General features: G+C 38.9%; 2 protein-coding genes and 1 pseudogene across 2 annotated transcripts; 1 reads left to right on the top strand and 2 right to left on the bottom strand.

Annotated features, from left to right (window-relative positions):
• The window catches only part of LOC123718286, a 141,678-nt pseudogene that overhangs the window by 77,241 nt on the left and 42,017 nt on the right, over positions 1–22,420 (top strand).
• On the bottom strand, positions 8,775–15,615 carry LOC123718289 (pupal cuticle protein PCP52-like). Its single transcript, XM_045674723.1, has 3 exons — positions 15,578–15,615; positions 9,597–9,734; positions 8,775–9,365 (listed from the first exon to the last, which is right to left on the bottom strand). The coding sequence occupies exons 1-3, from the start codon at positions 15,587–15,589 to the stop codon at positions 8,793–8,795; spliced, it is 723 nt and encodes a 240-aa protein (XP_045530679.1). The 5' UTR covers positions 15,590–15,615; the 3' UTR covers positions 8,775–8,792.
• On the bottom strand, positions 18,688–20,243 carry LOC123718287. Its single transcript, XM_045674721.1, has one exon. The coding sequence runs from the start codon at positions 20,197–20,199 to the stop codon at positions 19,237–19,239; it is 963 nt and encodes a 320-aa protein (XP_045530677.1). The 5' UTR covers positions 20,200–20,243; the 3' UTR covers positions 18,688–19,236.

The raw sequence follows: 22,420 nt of genomic DNA, 5'->3' as shown, positions 1-22,420 counted from the left end.
TACTGGACGACCTTGGGGGCTACGATTTTGCGTATGCATGAGAGGGAGAGGATAAACTAAACGCTATAGGCGATTATATCAGTATTGTGTGTTTCAATTAAACACGTATTAAACGTTACGATTTTTTTTAAACACACTAATACATTGGTATAAGAAAAACTAAATATTATATTTAATGTGACAAGCGCTTATTGGCAAACGTAACTTACAGAGAAAAAAGAACTATAGGACTTCAGGTTTTTTGACGTGTTCTTCAAAAAGGAGGTACAAATGGGATCCTTGGGTAACACGAAATTTTTAACATAAGAAAGTATCCAATTACGCTACTTACAGCTTTTAAGAGAAGACACTCTTGTATTGTATTTCTTCACTTACACTAATTCAAATGGTATTGTTCTTTACAATCTTCTTATTAGTGCCGTGATGTGAAGTTGATTAGCCTCGACTCACGTGATGGTGGCCTTCGTGGGTTCGTTCCTCCAGCTTTTTGATTATAGTGGTTTGGTCTATACCAAAGTGCTTTTAATTTCCTTACAAAGAGGGGTCCCCTTTGTAAGCTATGATTCGAGAAATATTACGAGAGCCTTTGATTTGACTTACTGGAAATGGAAATAGACGTTTTTCGCTGGAGTGTCAAGCAATCCTTGAGCAGTGTTGGTCTAGTGGCTTCAATGGGCGACTCTTTTCCCTGAGGTCATATAACCCCAGCTATGCACCAACATTTTAATGCGCATTTAATACTCGCTCGTACAATGCAAAACATCGTCAGGAATCTGGCTTTCCTTAAACCCAATACGACGCTGTGTGTCAGATACAGGAGGCTGATTACTTGCTTTTTATATTGACAAACGAGTCTAAGGCCCAGACCGAAAAAGATTTTAGCGCCACTGATGAATTTTTAATCAGCCATTTTACAAGCAGATCAGCAGAATCAGACATTCAGCAAAGCTAATCATAGCACTGTTTTAGTGGCCGCACGTCCTTTTCTATATTAATAGTTTATTAATTAAAAACTTGACTGTTTATTAATATTATTATGTATTTGGATCAATATCTCGTTGGTATTGACTCGACATATAAGGATGTATTTAGCTGAGGTTCTTTGTTTGAGTCTCGGCGTTTTTTTCTTTGTTATTTATGGTTAGATATTCATTTTTTTTATTAACATGTGTATGTGATTCCTGCAATCTTTCCATATACTTCTATTATACAACAGTGTTGGCTAATGAAGCCTAGCTCATTCCAGAAGTTAAGAAGTTTCCTGATAGACTTCATAGAGCGATGCTCCGAAGGTTTCTACTGGGAAGCCACAGCTACGTATTTCAGGACTACGTGGGTGACTGATCCCTCTGCGCTGAAACAGCGTCTGCACACGGAACTGTCTGTTGCGCCCTGGGGCAAAGAGATGTTAATTTAGGAGACAGTGGTCTGTAATTGTCCCTATCATAATCTTTGTGACATACTTGTGTATGTATTTATACAGTGTGTACACAGCTTCCGTACCTAGACGCCTATTTGGTCTAAGTCCTGGCTTATTAAGCTAGCCTACCTCCTTCCGGGAGCTTAGAAGTTTCCTGAGCATTTCGTAGCGCGACCTCACTGCTCCGACGATTTCTGCTCGTTGTAATGCCACAGCCACGCATTTCAGGTCTACTAGGGTGGGGTTACCTCGTGTCCATGCTTTAAGTGTCCAGGATACCAAAAGTACCTAGAGCCTCCATTCGCAGATTTCCCTACGAGTTTCGTGGATTTTGATAGATTTGCGATATCGGTAACAAAGTCGATCTTTCTGGCATGAAAGGTCGGCAACACGCCATCAGCCCTCGACGGCATGCTGTAGGTGTCCATGTCTATTTATCATTTGCTCTAAAGTGTCCGCTCATTGTCCTGTCTTTTTTATATGGGAATAGGATCTCGCTGTTAGCCTAAACGGCGATTACAGCTTAGCTCGGACTGTTTAGCTCAGAGTAGCTTGGCCGGTGGAACTTATTCCCGCGACCACCGCAAGGATTTCTCTTGCGGGAATCGGACCTCGGCTGGGGCCGTCGCAGGGTGGTGGCAATGGACGGAGGCTCACTGAAGTGAGCGAAGCACGTAGCCCATTAAAAGACGTCCCATAAAATATGTATATACTCAGAAATACTTCGATAGCGCGTTTAAGGGTATGACTTTATCGCAGTGATAGTAGGTGTCTACAACTACATTGAAATAACGTTTAAATCAACCTTCCAATAGCTGATCGATTACAAATTGTTCATTGAAAACCAGTTATGAGCAATTGAAATTCCTGGCGTAGTCGTAATATTGTTAGAGAATTTATGAATTGTCTTTAAGAGGCTTTAGCGATGTCTTGTTTGTATTAATTATATTTTACACGAATTGTAAATTTATGATGATGGCTAGCGGACGGGATGTCATTTATCTATTGGAGTATGGGACGGGCTTTTGTATGGTATGCTTCTTGTGGTGACGCAGGCCCCGTTTCGCCGCCCTCGAAGAGAGTCTGTCTTCCAACTTGGATTTTGTTCTCTTCGAAGTAGACTTTTGGTGAGGTTCGAGTGTAAAGTTAATTAAAGATTTAAGTTGGCGCTTGGTAGATGGTACCGGTGATACCAGAGCTTTTTGCAACGAATCGCAATACAGCGAGGCAATGCCAACATTAAAGGGTCTGTCACAGCAAACATTTATTAGGTTACGTCTATTTCTAATACTGTATATTTATGTGTCGGAAATCAATACTATCTTTTGTGACATTATTTAATAGGCTATTTGATACTAACATGTGTATAATTTATTGACCATTTAAGACAAATAAAAATGCAAAATAACCGGTCGCCGTCGTTCCACAACCGAGCGTTTATTTAAGAAGTTTTTGTTTCACACCACCACTATGTGGAACCAGCTACCCACTGAATTTTTTCCGAACCAATTCGACTTAGGGTCCTTCAAGAAAAGAGTATCAATTCTTAAAAGGCCGGCATCGCACTCGCGAGCTCTCTGGCATAGTGTCCGTGGGTGACGGTATCACTTAACATCAGATCAGCCTCCTGCCCGTTTCCCGCCTTTTCTATAAAAAAACTCCCCTTTCCGAAATAGGGATTTTATTTTCTTAAAAGGCTTGACGTTTCCCGCCGACCCGGTCGACAACTACTAAATATCAGCATGATATTTATGGACGACTCGGAGACCGCTGGCCGGCTGGACCTGCGTTACCACTTGTGTCATGATCTTATGACATCAACATTTTTCCAGCTGCGATCTGTGATCAAGAAACATGTCGGATAGCGCATCCCGGGATACCCTCATGTACCTCCAGTCTCGAGCTCATGATCGCATCTGGCTCTTTCTAAGCCGGAATCTCTGTTTAGAATCATTATTGATTCAATTAAGTAATATTTGAACCGTTCACCGTTCTTCGGATTGCTTGATAAAACTTGGCAAATCTTAGGTCATTTAATTTCAAATCATGTGTATTACAGCACTCGGTCACCAGGTTTCGGGCGTGGCTTGAATGACAATGTCACTTTTACTTTTCAACCGATTTAAAAACCAAAGGATTTAAAGTTTTTTTGAGTTTCATCAGACATATGCATATAATCTCGACGTCTCTTCCACAAGTAAATGTGTATAGGCAGTGGGCACCACCCCTATATGGAACCAGATGCCCTCTGACGTATTTTCGAACCAATTCGTCTTAGGGTGGTAAAGAGCATACCAATGCTTAACACCGGCAACGCAGTCACAGATATTTTTTTTAAGATTCTAGAAAAACAAGTTATTTATTAGCAACAGTAATTTATTAATACATATTTATTACGAAAGGAATGTGTCCTTTACCGGTTATGGTTCGGCAAATCTACAATGCCTGCGCGTGCGTAGGTTAATTCCACTTGGGTCTAAAACAAATGCTATTAACACAAAATGTTTTAAATCAATGTCTTAGTATAATTTGGAAATATAATATATACAAATGTAATTAATATACATGCAAAATTATTTAAAAGTAAGTTTTTTTATAGAACAGGCGGGAAACGGGCAGGAGCCTCGCCTGATATTAGGTGATACTGGCCGGCATTGTGTCAAGTCAAGTGCCTATTAAAATTTGGTACGCACTTTAAAGGACATAGTTCGTAAATGCTTTAGTTGGCAGCTAGTTCCACATAGTGGTGGTGCAAAAGCTGCCTTACATAACGCTCAGTAAGGACGACGAGGTACGCGGACGATACAAGTAGAATTTCGAATTATGCGTTGACGTCTGATAAAGCTCAGCTACCGGTATTAATCCGAACCTCTGACATGTTTAAAAGGAAGTCTTTTGCGCTGGGTCCGGCAGGTTTAAGGCCAAAGACTCGCTCGTCTAAAGGTTCAAAGTGGAATCAGACCACAAATTAATAAGTAAGTGTTATTTACAATGTATTGAATTTATGGAACTCGAAACTCCGATATTATTTTACACTAAATTTTAGATTTAATAATTAGTAACTACGTAAATATTTACCGTTTTATCTAAATATTTTTAGTTGATTTATTGTAACAGAAACATATCTACACTAATATTATAAAAAGGAAATATTTTTTTTTATGAGGTGAAAATGAGTTTACGCAAATCTTTATTTCTGACGATAGGATTTTTAGCTTCCTAATCGGGTTTCGACGAATTCTAGCTTTAACAGCATTAACAGCCTTTGTAGTTATAACAGCTCGCGGCCTCTCCGATCTTTTCTGGTCTTCGACAGACGAAGTGTTGTTGTATCTGTTACAGCTGATACCAAGCATTTGAAGTATCTGGAATATGACCGAGGGCTCCACTGTTTTCTTTAACATACCATTCCATATTGTAATGTTATAATGAATATGAAAAAATATGTGAAATGGCGCAAAATCGAAATAAGTTAAATTAAATAGTTGAAAAAAATGAATAGTTTTTATGTAACAGTCTTCAGCGCCGATCTAGTTACTTACGATACTGTTAAGGCGTGAAGACTAATACTACAATAAGTATTATACAGTGTTATAGAAGTAATCAATATCTACAAAGACCAGGACCTAATGGACATAGGCCATAGAATATTATCAAAAAGTTATGAGCAGGAAAGCTTTCTAACCAAGGAGTGAAGACCAATAAAGACTCCCATATGATGCGGAAACTATTGACAATAGAGCAGTGTAATACAGTTTTATAGAAGACCTCAATATCTAGATATGTTTAACAAAATGTTTCTGCATTTAAAGGGTTATTTATCGCAAAGCTTGAGTCTATAGAACACCGTGCACCGTGCTCCTCGGTTCCACGCAAAACCGAGGAGCACAGCTATATATTAAGGAAGTCTAAAATGTTAGCATTTAGCTATTATAAATGGTCCCCTGGATACTAAGAACTGGATCTGGAACTGGATGGTATCAAAAATAAAGTTTTAAACATCGCGTGATACAAAACGATCACAGATTAGTCAAATTCTCGTATATATGTCTTCGTCTCTCTATTCCTAATACTGTCTTGGAATTTAATTCGTCAGAGACCGTTTTTAAACGAAAAATAATGACAATTAACACGTAAAAAAATCTGTGCGTCAACTGGTGCTACGCCATCTTGTTTAGATACCATTATGGCGTTTGAAATTTTGAATGTTGAAATAAAAATAACAGTTTGTTAAGGTTTCAGTCACTAATATGTTATAGAGGAAATATTTATTTGTATTGAATATCCAAAACTCGACTGGTTAGAATTTTTTTCTCAACAGCCCTGTTGAAAAAAAAATTTGTTCATTAATATAATAATCCATAAGATTTGGGCACCCTGTACGGTTCCTGGGTCAACGGGATGCTTCAAATAATAGAGATTTATTGATTTACTCTATATTTACCACTCGCGTGTTACAATAGAATATGAGCGAAATAATGACGTGCTAATTGCTATATACCGAATGAATACAATTTAACAGTCAAAGAGAGTGCCTACGTCTGGCTATGCTCTCGGGGTGTAACTCCCATGATTTAGTTCGCTATAAACGAATGTAGAAGAGAGTGCCTGCGTCGGGCTATACTCTCGGGACGTAACTCCCATGATTTAGTTCGCTATGAACGAATGTAGAAGAGAGTGCCTGCGTCGGGCTATACTCTCGGGACGTAACTCCAACGATTTGGGAAATCGTCACGCTTATAAGTGATCGATATGTACAGCCATGGCACGTACAAACATAGGAATTTGTCAAGCTTGTAAATGAGCAAGAATGTACGAACCTTGGCACGTACATAGGGATCATCACGCTTATAAACTAAGAAAGCCTGAGTGAGCAAAATGTACAGCCTTGGCTCGTACATACTCCCCCAGGCAAAAAGTGCAAGATGAATATGTAGTGCTTTACAAGATGAAACCATTATATGCTTAACTTAAGGAAATGTTTAACAGTCTCTAAACTTATGTTAACACTTCTTATACTATTCCACGGCACTATCACTAACACTAAGAAATCGGAGTCCGGTCCCGGGTGGGTTCTGTAGAGCCCATTGCGAGACTGGCTGCCACTGCTGCTGCCAATGCCGCTATCGACGTCTCTTGATCTTTATATGATCGTAATGTCCTATCCACTACCTGTCTTGAGCACATTCTGAGAACTATCATGAGCATAAAAGTACATTACTGTGTTGTTGATTGAAACCATGACCTAGGTTAAATATAATTGTTATAAAATGCAACCGTACCTCGGTAATTTGATATCTACATAATATTATTCATTGTATTTGACGTCTTTCACAGTAGGTCAATCCACTAGCTAACATATGATATTTTGCTGAACTGGCATTCCATGTATTGTTTATGATATTATATTATTCATCCTTTTTCACGTTATAAAATTAAATATGTAATAATAACTTTCACTCAATATTGAATGTAAAGTTTCGACGATGTATGTTATACATAAATGGAACTGTATTTATTTATGCTTAAAGGAATTTTAAGTATAATTTTATAGATGGTGCTTTTCTTTCTTTTCCTTTGGTTACTCATATTGGACTCATAGGATGTGGGTGTTGCTTACGCAGCACCCGGGCACGCGCTCGAAGCGGCGTCGGCGCGGCCTTATCAACGGTGTCGGATACGCGGCACACTCCTTATTCGGAGTATTGGACGAATCATTCGCTGAACAATATCAAAAGGATATCTCTTTAGTTAAAGAGAATGAGCAGCATTTGGCAAACCTGTGGAAAAATCAGACATCAGTTCTGGAAGCAGAGTACAATCTCATGAAGCGGTCAGAGGAAGAAAATTATAATTTACGAAAATTAATAAATCGACACGCAAATGAAGTTAAGAGGCAATTGAGATTATGTGTAACATGTGTTAAAAACAACCCTCGGATGCAATATCAAATAATGGGCGACTTGCCCGAAGCTCGGTGTAATCCGGCTCGAAGGACCAAAATGTACGGTTCCTGGGTCAACGGGATGCTTCAAATAATAGAGATTTATTGATTTACTCTATATTTACCACTCGCGTGTTACAATAGAATATGAGCGAAATAATGACGTGCTAATTGCTATATACCGAATGAATACAATTTAACAGTCAAAGAGAGTGCCTACGTCTGGCTATGCTCTCGGGGTGTAACTCCCATGATTTAGTTCGCTATAAACGAATGTAGAAGAGAGTGCCTGCGTCGGGCTATACTCTCGGGACGTAACTCCCATGATTTAGTTCGCTATGAACGAATGTAGAAGAGAGTGCCTGCGTCGGGCTATACTCTCGGGACGTAACTCCAACGATTTGGGAAATCGTCACGCTTATAAGTGATCGATATGTACAGCCATGGCACGTACAAACATAGGAATTTGTCAAGCTTGTAAATGAGCAAGAATGTACGAACCTTGGCACGTACATAGGGATCATCACGCTTATAAACTAAGAAAGCCTGAGTGAGCAAAATGTACAGCCTTGGCTCGTACACACCCTTTTAAGTAAATAATTTTTTTGTCAGGGTTTCCAAACAAAACCCTAACCAAACAACAAAATCAAACAAACTTCATAGTTAATTCCATAACTTTTATTTTTGCAATTTAACTGTTTAAAACACGCGTTAGTTAATGTGCATGTGAATGAGTGTATTTGGAGGAAGATGATGGAGGAGCATGTCCTCTGTGTGTAAGGTGTCATAAGCCGTTTTTTTTTTAATTGTTGACAGTGAGCGGGTAGATATAAAAAACATCATTAGCGCTACAACCAGAACCGTTTTAGGTCAGATTTCTCCTCTTCAGATTCACTGCTGCTCCTCACACACTGCTCTTAGATCGGGTAGATAACCAGCCTGTCTAATTTATTATGGATGTAGTCGGCATGCATATTGCGTCTGGAATTTAAATGCTACTTAAAGACCTTGAGATTTTTGACGTCGATGATAGGGAACGGTACGCCGCCATATTGCCGAGAGAAACGTCTTGGAATTGAAAGAGGAAGATGTTCTTGAATACGAAATAAAGACCGTACCAATTCTTAAAAAGTCTGGCAACGCACACGCGAGATTCTACTGATATTGATGTCCATGGGCGACAGGTATTTTCATACCAATTCGACTTGGGGTCCTTCAAAAAGCGTAACAATTTTTAAAAGGCTGGCCGAGTGTCCGAGTCTAGTTTTAAATCCAAGGATACATCAAACTTTCAAGCCTTTGGAATCGGTATTGGTGGAGTGCCTTTGATTCAGGGGACGCATTGAATTGCCTATTAACTTTTGAAGTTCATGTCAACTTAATTTAGTTGGCTAACAATAAAACAAGACAAACCTAAAAATTGTTTATTTAATAGAGAGTGTTGAAAACTGGATTGTAGTAGGGGCTCACTGGGATGGGGAAAGGAAGAGCCCTTAGACCTATTTGCGCATACCCTACTGGGTTAATAGCTTGGTAACTGATTGGTGCTAGACCAACTGGAATTGGGTGAACGACTGGCTGGACAGCGTCTTTAGCAGTCTCTTTCTTAGGACTTTCTGCTACTTCAGCGGCCTTGGCTTCTACCTTAACTTCTGTTTCTTCAGGTTTGATTTCCGATTTTACTTCAGCGACTTCTTCCTTTGCGGCCACTTCGACGGGAGCTGCCACAACTTCAGCGACATTGGCTACGTTGCCCTCAATGGCAGATTTGGCAATGTTTTCAGCGTTACTGGATAAAGTTCCATCCAAAGCAGCTTCAGCGGTTTGGGTGGCTTCTAAAGCTTGCCATTTCTTCTCTTCAACTGACCAGAATAGTTCTTCGCTCTTTTCCTTTGCTAGATCGTTGGCTTCAATGACTCCTTCGTTACGGTTTTCAATTACTTGTTCTTGAAGCTCGCGAGCTTGGTCGGCCATAACGCGGGCTTCGTCTGTTAGTCTGACCTGGAATGTAATTAAAATGCAGATGTGTGTGAGGTATTCTATGATGGAGATTTTACACTTCTCTAGATATTTTCTATTGCGGACTTGTGGCTCCCAGTGAAGCTCTTCGGAGTTCTCTGTTCAAGTATTGCAGAAAAGCACACTCCCTCCTCAAAGGCAAGAAATGGGTATCCGCAGCCTTTCATGGCTTACCACTGCCTGGTTCATTAAAAAAATCTGGAGATATTTTACCTGAGCATTGATGACGGCTGCTTGTACATCTCCAGCTGGAACTGTGAGTGGTGCAGCAAATGCGACGACAGGCCCCACAATTGGTAGGGTTAGGTGAGATGGCGCTGCTGCTGCGCAGGCGAATAAAGCAGAGAGAACCTGGATAAACAATATATGTGATAGTTTATTGTATTCCCTAGATTAATATTTATGGCTTTTGTGATCTTGGACACCGAGTCTGACCTTCGTGTTCGTACTTAGGTCCAATCGGTGGTGGTTCTATACGTCTTACTTACTATATTCTATATCGATGCCACTATCTACAAAATATATTATAAAATCTAGTTAAGTTTTTTTAATAGAACAGGGTGCAAACGAGCAGGAGCCTCACCCGATGTTAAGTGATACCGCCTCTACTTCCTCGTTGAAGGACCCTAAGTGGAATTGGTTAATAATTCAGTGGGCTGGTTCCACTTAGTGGTAGCACATGAGACAAAAACTCCAGTTGTGAAACTAGTGATGCTTCCGAATAATAAATCAAAGTGGGTGAGATACACACATATACACAATGAATAAAATGTAATTCACGTCTAAAAATACGAATAAAAATATTTGTTTGTATTTTTTACCGTTTTTACGATATTTTTAAAGCATTTCTATATAACTAAACTCGTCAAATTAATTACCTTTTGTTTTTACATCGGTTAAAACTATTGCATTTGATATTTTTATATCAATAGAGTGATTCAGAAAGGTTTAATAAATCAATTATACTCTAAGAAAGTCTACAAGACTCTTGTCTCTTTTAGTCATATAGTTTTTACGATGTTATGAAAAGAGACATAATCAAAGCTCATTTTGAATGAATATTGGAAAGGGTTTAATCATGTTATAAATTTCCACAGATCACATATTAATTAAAAACCTCACTATTTGATGTTCGGCGATATTTCAACGGTAATAGAATATTGCTTCGTGGATATTTATTTGTTAAAAACTTAACCAATTTTATATTATATTGTATTTTTAGTAAGATTAGTGATAAATTCGTGGTTCCTTTTCTAATAATAATAAGGTTCTGTTGAAGAAACTACGTCTGTGTGTGCAAAGCGCGTTAAAAATGGTCGCAATTGCTAGGAGAAGCGCGAGCGCGTATATTACTTTTAGTTTTTAATTATACAATTAACGCTCATTAACAGAATGATATAATAATAATCTAATATCTTGTTTGCAAATTAAATTTATTTATATAAAAAAAAATCGCAAAATATGTTGCTAATCGCAAATTCGAAGGCCATTTCGAGAAGTTCTCTGAACTCTGAGGAAGGTTTTTATAAGAACAATTTGGAAACCCCTTAAATCCGGATCAGGGATCAACTTTAGGGTAGCATAGCAAAATTCGTAAGTTGATATATACTAAAAACGTAGCCGTATAATTTTAAGGGAAACGAAGTTCGCTGGGCAAGAGCATATAAAACCGGTAATATTTCTTTTAAATCAGGTTTTTACACAAATAATAATTAAATGATAGGGCAACTGGGTTAACGCTTGGATATATTCCAACACAAAAAAAGACAAAATGGCAAGCATAAACCAGTGCTACAACATGTTAACTTCTGGGCCTTAGATTGATGTATCTATTTTTTTATTTTAGTTATCTATCTAGTCAATCCCTTCCCAGTGGGAGTGCCATGCTGTTGCCTCCTGGCTTCAGCCAAACGGGCAGGCACGACCGGGGCAGTACCACTGTCTTTCAGAAAACCGGCGTAAAGTGATACAAAAGGTTCGCCTTCTTGTACTCGCGTTTCGTGCGGTGAGAAAGATTCCCGGAGCTCACCCCCCCCCCTCTACACGAAATATGAAGGTGCAGAAGAATCAGAATCTACCCCAGGGGGGTACCACACGCGCTTGCGGTGGAGAATCCCCCTCTGGGCGTCCACCACCGGGACACTCAGCACCCGGTGGTGGACGCACAGGCTGCCCTTCGTATTCTGGGGGGGGGGGCAATTCTGCGCTCTTTAAAAAAAATAATTATCGGTCTCGGGGCAAACGGAGCAATCCAAAAAAGGCACCCCCATCCACACTCGCCGTGGACTTCACAAATATTAGGGGGCTCAACTCCAACATCCACGCTGTCCACTATCATTTAGAGACTTCGAAGCCGGCCTTGCTCTTTCTTACCGAGACTCAGATTTCCTCCCCGGCTGATACTTCTTACCTCTCCTACCCGGGGTACAAATTGGAACATTCATTTGTGCCGCGGGCTGGAGTTGGCGCGTACGTCCGAGAGGATATCTGTTCTCGTCGCCTCGGGACGCTTGAAGAAAGGGACCTATCTAACCTCTGGCTGCGTGTAGACTGCGATGACCATCCGCGATTCTACGCATGTCTGTATAGGTCCCATAGCGGAAATACCGAAACTGACCGACTCATTGAGCACATCCAAATGGCTACAGATTCCCTGCTGGAAAGGATTCCTACCGCTGAAATCGTGATACTTGGCGATTTTAACGCCCACCATGCCGATTGGCTCGGCTCTGAAACCACCGATCACGCGGGAAGATCCTTTCACGACTTTGCTTTAGCCTACGACTTGACGCAAATGGTCCCTGCGATTACGCGAATACCAGATGTGGATGGTCATAAACCTTCTTTGTTGGACCTTCTGCTGACTTCACATCAGGAGACCTACCAAGTCTCTGTTGACCCGCCATTGGGTTCATCAGATCATTGTGTAGTACGGAGCATTGTGCCGCTCACGCGCCCTTTACGGCCTAGCTTTGCGGGCTGTCGCCGTGTGTGGCACTATAAGTCAGCGGATTGGGACGGGATGCGGTCTTTTTTTGCGTCCTACCCTTGGGGGGCCCATTTGATTTTCGTTGAGTACTCCGGATGCCGTCGCTGACTCTGTCGCTGATGTGGTCCTGCAGGGCATGGAACTTTTTGTTCCATTCTCTGCGGTGCCGGTCGGTGGCAAGTCCTAGCCTTGGTTTAGGCCAAAGAGGCTTTGCACCGTAAGCGTGAATGCTTTAAAGCCTGGGCAGAAGCGGCGACATCCTGTGATGCGGCTATCGGCGAACGTAAAAAAGCATACAATTCAGCCTCTAGGTCCTTCAAACGGGAAATCGCTAAGGCAAAGTCAGAGCATATTGCCAGGTTTGGTGAGAAATTGGCCCACCTTCCTTCGGGAACTCGAGCCTTCTGGTCTCTTGCCAAAGCTGTCCAAGGGAATTTCTGTCAGCCCTCTATTCTACCACTGCATAGGGAGGATGACTCACTGGCCCATACTGCAAAAGAGAAGGCCGATCTTCTAGGTCTCTTTGCGTCGAACTCAACTTTGGATGATCAGGGGAAGGAACCACCGACATTATTGCGGTGTGATACTACGATACCTGAAGTTACATTACGGAAACGTGCTATCCGTAAACATTTATTTTCCCTGGACATCCATAAGTCGAGCGGGCCTGATGGCATCCCCCCAATTGTGCTGCGTACTTGTGCTCCTGAGTTGGCTCCGGTCCTAACGCGCCTTTTCCGGTACCTGTACTCCCTCAACACTGTTCCGAAGTGCTGGAAGACAGCTTTGATACATCCGATTCCTAAAAAAGGCGATCGCTCTGATCCGTCCAACTATCGCCCAATCGCAATAACCTCCTTGTTCTCCAAAATAATGGAAACCATTATCAACGGCCAGCTCATGAGGTATCTAGAGGGCAGCCAGCTGATTAGCGATTCTCAGTACGGCTTTCGTCGTGGTCGCTCAGCTGGTGACCTCCTTGTATACATAGGTGGGCAGAGGCAATTGAGTCCAAGGGGGAGGCGCTGGCGGTAAGTTTGGACATAGCGAAAGCCTTCGATCGGGTGTGGCATAGAGCACTGCTCTCGAAGCTTCCAGCCTATGGGCTCCCCGAGAAATTATGCAACTGGATTTCCAGCTTTCTCGCTGATCGGAGCATCAAGGTCGTCATCGACGGAGCATGCTCCGACCTTAAACCCGTCAATGCTGGTGTCCCACAAGGCTGTGTCCTATCCCTGACCCTGTTTATTCTGCATATTAATGATATGTTGCAACTTAGCAACCTTCATTGCTATGCGGACGACAGCACTGGGGATACTTTTTACACGGACCGGGCAGGTATTTCTCGGGCTGTTGTTGATGAGTGCCGGAACAAACTTGTGTCTGAAGTCGAAACTCTTTTACGTAGAGTCTCGGACTGGGGTAGACTAAATCTAGTCCAATTTAACCCCAAGAAGACACAAGTGTGCGCGTTTTCCGCTAAAAAAACTCTCTTTGTCGCTACTCCCCTCTTTGAAGGCACTCTCCTTAAAGCTTCAGCTAACATCGGAATATTGGGCGTTGACATATCGAATAACGTCCAGTTTCGCGGTCATTTGGAAGGGAAGGCTAAATTAGCCTCCAAAAAGCTTGGTGTGCTCAGCAAGGCGAGACGGTACTTCACTCCGGGCCACCGCTTGCAACTCTATAAAGCGCAAATTCGGCCCCACATGGAATACTGTTCTCACCTCTGGGCGGGAGCTCCCCAGTACCAGCTCCTTCCACTATACCGTATTCAACGAAGAGCGGTTCGAATCGTCAACGACCAATCACTTTCCGTGCGGCTTGATCCCTTGGCGTTGCGTAGAGATGTTGGGTCCCTCTGCATCTTCTACCGCATTTACCATGGGGAGTGTTCAGAAGAGTTGTTCGGTCTAATACCCGCTGCTGAGTTTCATTATCGGACGTCAAGGCAAAATACAAAATACCATCCGTTTCACCTCGACGTCCGTCGTTCCACAACTGAGCGTTTTCTAAGGCAGTTTTTGCCGCGCACCACCACTATGTGGAACCAGCTGCCCACTGAAGTATTTCCGAACCAATTCGACTTAGGGTCCTTCAAGAAAAGAGCGTACCAATTCTTGAAAGGCCGGCAACGCACTTGAGTTGACACAACGCCTTCTGGCAATGTGAGTGTCCATCGGCAGCGGTATTGCTTCACATCAGGTGAGCCTCTTGCCCGTTTGCCTGCTATAACATAAAAAATATAAAATATAAAAAATTGTCAATCTAATAGGCAAGTAGGTGACTTCACACGACGTGGGGTCTAAGGCGAGCCAGTTTCCACGCGATGTTTTCGTTCGAGCGAGTGTTAAATGCGCTTCAAAAGTCCATTGATGCACTGCCGGGATACTACGACCTCGGGGATTAGTCGCTGAAGCCAGTATTGGCCGAAATTTGCCTATACTAATATTGTAAGTAAAGTTTGTGGGCTTGTAGAGCGCTGTTGAAGCGATTTTGAAAATTCTTTTGGCAATAGAATGCCACGTGATTAGTTAGTGACTTATGCTATATAATCCTAACCTAACAGACTTCTTACGCACCCTGCCTTAACGAGAGATATATGAGAGAGAGAAAAGTCGTAAAGCTTGGCAGTGCCTACAAGTGGTAGTGTCTATTATATATAAATTCAAAAGCTGAACAGAATTTATAGCGGTTTTCATCAATATCTTGAATGATAACATGAATCACATGGGGAAGTTTTAAGAATATATTTTAAGGTACACTAAAGGGCCGCTAGATACGTAACTTCCCCAGAATTTTTTAAATCAATTTAAAAAAGAATTCATAATTGCATATATCCGCTGTTTTTAATTTTTTACAACATTTATGTTATGTATTTTAGAAAAGATTGTCAGATATACTAGGTATGGCATTGTGTATGTTGTGGTGAACTTGAATAAATATTTTTTTTTTGTAACACCTCGAAACTATAATCTTTATTCAATCAGTTTAGTTGTTTAATTTGTTGTGTGTGACAGGAGTCACCTATTTGCCTATTAGATTGATAATTGAAACAGATACAGAAATCTGAGGCCCCGAACTAAAGATGTTGTAGTGCCTCTGGTTTATTTATTTAATATATATACACATAATTAATTCTCACCGATAAAGGGATATCACACACAAATATAATAAAAGTTAATAATAAAATTGGAGTACTGACCAGAACTCGCATTTTGTATCACTTGATGGCTACTGACTGTATCATCAGACGCCTGGTGGCTTTTATATAGATATTGAGATGTGATACAGGAATGCAGGAAGTCGTTCGGCTTGTCGCCATTTTGGTGTTTAAATTGACATGCTCTGCAGTGTGGGTTTACTTTCCATTTTATCGAAAAAAAATTTGGACAATTTCCTACCTTGTATGGAAAGGAAACATCTTGAGAATACTGCATCGGATCAGACACAAAGCTCTATAATTTGAGGTCCATATGGAGGTTTTAGCTTGGGACAATTATTATTTATTTATTTTATTTATTTATTGTTGTATAAGTGTTCTTAATATAAAGGTAGTTGATGTGGTGGAAACACAAACTGTGCACAGTTTTTCTATCCACCAGGACGTCGAACATAATTAAATCATTAACACACATATATATATACTAAGGCCAGTGACATATAAACTGTAAATTTATAACAATCAAACCATTCAAACGATTTAAAATTGCACGTAAAACGTCATAAACACATCTAAACACTGACGCGCATAGATAGCCGATGCAAGAAACCTGTTCTTGTCGAGAATTCTCATTCACATACAGGATGAGTTCCTATATTCGAATATATATATATTTTAATGACGTATATGGCATAATTTATGTTATGCATAATTTATAATTGTTTGACTTATGTAGTATTTTTTTAATTTAAATTTAATATTGTTTCTTGTTATATTCGTAAGAAGTGTAGCTGGTATCGAGTTTATTAAATTTGGAATAATGTAATCTAATGTTTTTTTCCCATATAAATTATTGTATTTGGGTAATAGAAATTCGTTTTTTAATTTTCTACGTGTTGAGTAGTGATAGTGAGTTTTAATTGTTTTGAGGTAATTTTCTGTAAAGTAGTTTTCATTTAATAATCCTAGTTGTACTTTCTCGTGTATAGGTATAATTTTGAAAAATGCAAATAGCTTTCTGTAGTCCGCTTTATATTGTGATTTTAATTTTAAGGGAGCAATTGTTTTTAAAATACGTATTTGTATTGCAAATATTTGATTTAGATAAGTTTTGCATGTTCTCCCATAGCTTGTAAGTCCATATGTTATAATGGATTCGGCTAGTGATTTGTATAATAGTAGCAGAGTTTTAAGTGGTATTTTATTTTTTATTAAAGTGAATTTGGCAAGTATCGCTCTTAGCCTATCACAGACAGAATTAATGTGCATTTTCCAGGACATTCGGTCATCTATTGTAAGCCCCAGGTACTTATGGTTATGAACTAATTCTAAGGCGTTGCAGTTGCAGCTATTGGGGTACAAGTTATAAGAATGTGCACATGTGTGGTTGTGTAAGATTAAGATGGGTGTACGTGAATTTAGATTGTGACTGGATCGGATATGCATGAACTTTGTTTTGTTAGGATTTAGTACAAGTCCTACGTCGTGGGACCATTTAGCCAATGTATCGAAATCAGATTGTAGCTTTGTTTCTGCTTCTTGGATGTTAGGCCCTGCAGCTACTAGGCATGTATCATCTGCAAATTGGAATATCTGACAATACTTTATTATGTTAGGTAATGTGTTAACATAGGTAAGGTAGTGTAAAGGCCCAATGACTGAGCCCTGAGCCGTACCTTCTGTAATAGATATTGGAAAACTTTCTTCGTTGCACACTTTAACACGATAAGTTCTGTCTTGCAGATAGTTTTCACACCACTTGAGTAGGTTTCCTCGTACTCCGCAGTCATTTAAGTTCTGCAGGATTACGCTGTGCTTTAATGTGTCGAATGCCTTACTGTAGTCAATAAACACTACTAGAACATGATCTTTTTTATTTAAATGTTTATAAATGTGGTCTGTGAATGCGGATAGCAATTGTGTGGTATTTTTATTTGGTTGGAATCCATATTGTTTGTTAGAAAGAATATTGTGTTTTTTATAATAATTTTGAATTTGTCCACATATGTATTTTTCTATTATTTTGTTAATTGTTGGCAATATAGTTATTGGACGATAATTATTATAGATTTTTTTGCTACCATTTTTGTATATTGGTCGAACTATGCCTGTTTTTAGTAAGTTAGGATATTTCCCAGTATAAATGCTCGTATTAATAAGGTTAGCTATGACTACGTTGATTTTATTACATAATGTTTTAATATCCATAGCTCGTATTTTATCTGCACCTGGAGACTTTCTGTCGTTTAATGATTTAATTATCTTTGCAACTGATTTAGGGTCTGCTGACTGAAATCTCATACTAGTATTTTCTGTATGCTGGTAGGAGCTTTTATCTAACAGTGGATTTACACAGTTGGTTGCTATATTACTAATACTATTGTGGAAGGAAGTTGCAAAATTATTTGCAATATCTTTACATGTAATATTTTGGTTTGCAAATGCGTTTTGTATAGCTACGTCCATGGATGTTTTAATTTTTCCTGTTAGTTGGTTTAATATGTCCCATAGATTTTTTAGATTATTTTTATTAGCTTCTATATTGATTCTAATTGTTTTATTTTTAGTTTTATTTATTAATTTATTGACATAATTTCTGGTTTTATTATATTTTTGTTTGAGTATTAAGTTGTTTGGATCTTTTATATATTGAGTAAAAAGTTTATCTCTGTACTGACATCCTTTAATAATTCTATTATTAATCCAATGGTTACTATTTCGAAGAGAGTTAGATTTAAGTTTAACTGTACATTCAGATTTTTTATATGCTTGTGTTAAGTTATTTTGTATGAAGTTATATATACCAATAGGACACTTCATTTCTAATGTCGGCTTCCAATCAATTTGCTCTAGAAGGATCGTTAATTTATTATTGTCAATTAATGTTTTATATGTTGGAACATCCTGTGACTGTGTTTTAGTGCAAGCAAGCACGATCGCTCGATGGTCCGCTAGTTTTGTGCCAACCGTTGCCGTGTATAGGTCGTGTGTTTGGGATCGAGCGTATATGTGGTCTATGCATGATTTTGTAATGGTTCCTTTGTATAGTTCCGCCCTAGTGTAAGTTGTGATCCCACACATAAGGCCTAAACTGTGTAATGTGTTGCAATATTTATGTTTTATAGGAATGTCTCGCTTTAGATTAATATTAACGTCTCCCAATAGATACAAATCAATATTTTTCTGACAGTTGTTCTTAATAATATTATGAAGTTCGTCAATAAACAGGTTCTTGCTTAGGCTAGGTGGGCGGTAAATAGCACAAATTTGAGCAGTGTATTTTGTCTGAGTTGTGATGGTAAAAAGTATATTCTCGAAATGTTGGCTTTTTACAATTTTCATATTAAATTTATGTTTCTTTTTTACATATACTACGATACCTCCACCTTTCCTACCGTTTCTGAGTGCCGAAAACATATGGTATCCATCTAAATTATACAGACAACTGATTTTATCAGAAATGTTTACTTCTGTAAGCACAATAACGTCAACAGCGCCAGCCGCATAAATACATTGCTCAAGACTATCAAAGTATTTTATGATTGACCTTATGTTTATGTGTACACACAATAGATTTAAATGTCTACTGGGAATTTTACTCACAAAATCACTTATGTTTATACAGTCTTCTAATTCACAAATATCACTAGTTAAACTATCCATCTTAATAATAATAATTTATATGCATTTAAATTGGTCAGTTAATTGGCATTCTGTCTTTTTTTTAGCACTTGTATATCCAACACTGATCTAAGGTTTTGTATTTTAGTGTTTTCATCCTTTCTTGCACGCACCATACCGTTTTTAAACCATACGTATTTATATCCTTGTTTATTCTTTAATTCCTGTTTGGCTTCCCATAAAACGCTTTTGTTGTGTTTAGTCATTGCTTCCCTGATGAATACTATTTTGTTATTGTTGGGTTCATAGGGGCAAACATCGGCCACCATAGTTTTAATGGTTTTTGCAGCTTTAATCCACTTTTCTTGGGTTGCTTTATCATTAAGTTTTACTTGTATAATGCCCGGTTGGTCGTTTTTACCTTGGTATCGCATTGTGTTACGGATACTGTCGAAGGGCTGTTTAAGTTTTAATGCTACATTTTCAACTAATTTTCTCACATTCTCTTCACTCGCAGGGGGGACGTTTGCTATTTCTATAAAATTAGAAAGTTTCTCCTGTTCCATCTCATGGAAACGCTGCTCCAATGCACCTACCCTCAATTCCAGATTGTTGTTTTTGTGTATTAGTTCCGTGTTTTTTCTTTCTAAAACTTTTATGGTGTTTTTAAAAGCATCAATACAACCTAATACTTCGTCCAGCTTCGTACTATGAAATTGCAGAGATTGGTTGAATTCGTTTATTTCCTTCTTTATAGTTTTTTCTACTTCCTTTGAAATTTTCTGTATTAGCCCCTTAGTGTCCATAGGTATATCCTCCTCTGCATCCTCTGTTAGATACAAAGAGGAGTTTCGCTTCGGGGATTCTTGTTGACATTCCATACAGGTCCAGTCCAAGCTTGGGGCCGCCTTTAATGCGGTTATCTGTTTGTTGGTAAGACCACTACATCTGGTATTTAGGTGTACCATTTTTTCACATCGGGCACATTCACATCCAGGCAAAGATTTAGAAAAAGGTTTATTACATTGGTCACACTTAGACATGATTAGATTGTCTTAAAAAGATCGTGTTAGATTATGCGCGTGTCACTCGCACGGCTGCGCTTCGACGACTGAATTATGCTTGAACTTTGACTTTTTTTGTCTAACAGTCGCTGATGAAGGAGAACTATTCGGAAACAGATATCTAAGGCCCACATGTAAAAGGTAGCGCAACATCGTAATACCAGCATTAATCATCAGCTGCCGATCTATGTTTATATAAATGCATTCACGTACAGCACACAGCCACGCCCCTTTATGTGGTAGCATCTAGTTGGTTCCAAACTGTGGTATTGCAGAAAACGATTTGGAATTTATTAAATTTCCAGAATCTTCCATACTGTTCTCTCACCCCAATCTAGATCAAACCTTGGCTGCAACCAGTTTTATTTCATCATCCCATCTCGTAGAACTTGCATAAAAACGTCGTGATCGCAATTGCTATCGCTATTGGAAGTTACAGGGCGCAGTGCACAAAGGTTAAATTATTAAAATTATAGGCCTATATATATATATATATAGGTCGTTCATCCTTTTTATTACATTTGAATTAATATTTATATATTTGGAATAAATTAGTAATTTAATATATAAATCGTATCCTTAACTTTTGTACTAACTGGTATTTATATATGTTTTAATTGTGTTTTTTTTAATACATCTAAACAATTGTATATCTTTCCGCGAGCTTTGTTTCGCCTTAATATGACATTGACATAGCTTTATATACCAACATACGTGTGGCTTCCCAATGAGCAGAAATCCTCAGGGCAGTGAGATCACTCCGTGAATCCTACGAAGTGCCCATGCTCCTGGAAGAAGGTAGGCTGGCTTACCAGGACTTAACGCAGAACAGATGCTTTTCCGGAATAAACTCCACTATGCCAATTTTCCTCTCCATAAAAACCTTCTTCATACTCTAAGAAATGGATAAATGGTGGTGGAGCTGGTAACTGATTGGTGGTGGAGTTACTAGAAACATATTTTGAGAATATTTTTTTATTTATATTGAACAGGAGCCAGGGGCAGGAGGATCACCTTATGTTAAATGCCCATAGACAATGCCAACAGACGAGTGTCTTTTAGGAAACGGTACGCTCTTTGGAGCCTAGGTCAAACTGGTTTGGAAATAATAAAAAGATTGCTTGAAATCTATAAGGCCGCCATATTGTACTGACTTCTTGCAAAGAAGAGAATTAAAATAAACTTCCTTACTTAGCCTAGATCTAGGCTTCAGATGTATCTGTTTCATGATTAATAGGCAAGTAGGTGACCAGACATTTGTTTCTATACCTCCAATACCTCATTACGATGATTTTAATAGCTAGTATTAAACATATATACAGTTTCTCTAAATTATTGTTCTTCGATGAGTTTATTTCGTCTCGTTTTAGACGTTTTTAAGTTTTGTATAAACATACATACGTAATATATGTACGGACATGATAAACATTTATTACAAGTAAATGTCAGAGGTTTTAACTGGGTATTGATTTTCGAAAATTTCTTAAGGCTGTGTACATAGTGGATTAAGTTTAAAATATTACTAAATTTATTTTAATTTTATAATTATTTTGTATGCATTATTTCGACAGCACGATGTTAGCCTAAAGCTGAATCGGTAAATAGACTTTTAAATGCAGAAATTGTTAGACATGTGCAGATATTGATGTCTTCTATAAAACTGTTGTACACTGCTCTATTGTCAATTGTTTCCGCAGCATATGGGAGTCTTTATTGGTCTTCACGCCTTAATTAGAAAGCTTTCCTGCTCATAACTTTTTGATAATATTCTATGGCCTATGTCCATCAGGTGCTGGTCTTTGGAGATATTGATTACTTCTATAACACTGTAGAATACTTATTGTAAATAGTTTCAGAAGCATATAGGAATCTTTATTGGTCTTCTCACCTTAGGCTACATGGCTTTCCTGCTTATAACTTTTTGATAATATTCTATGGCCTATGTCCATCAGGTGCTGGTCTTTGGAGATATTGATTACTTCTATAACACTGTAGAATACTTATTGTAAATAGTTTCAGAAGCATATAGGAATCTTTATTGGTCTTCACACCTTAGGCTACTTTCATAAAAGTGAAGTATACTGATCTATTGGCAGTAGTGTCCGTAGCCAGAATTCGCCGAAAGCCCATTAGGAAGTAAAAAATCTTATCGCGAGAAATGACGATTCCCGCTAGGACTCTGTCGCGTATTATAAAACAA

Source organism: Pieris brassicae, chromosome W (genome assembly GCF_905147105.1).
Source record: "Pieris brassicae chromosome W, ilPieBrab1.1, whole genome shotgun sequence".
NCBI lineage: Eukaryota > Metazoa > Arthropoda > Insecta > Lepidoptera > Pieridae > Pieris > Pieris brassicae.
This window is presented reverse-complemented; position numbering and strand designations above follow the sequence as displayed.

What these genes read in the sequence shown, in the direction of transcription:
- LOC123718287 (XM_045674721.1), bottom strand. Translation starts at nt 20,199, where the DNA reads ATGTCTAAGTGTGACCAATGTAATAAACCTTTTTCTAAATCTTTGCCT.
- LOC123718289 (XM_045674723.1), bottom strand. An exon ending in CAGCCGTCATCAATGCTCAG is followed by an intron (nt 9,366 to 9,596) that starts GTAAAATATCTC and finishes ATTACATTCCAG; the next exon opens with GTCAGACTAACAGACGAAGC.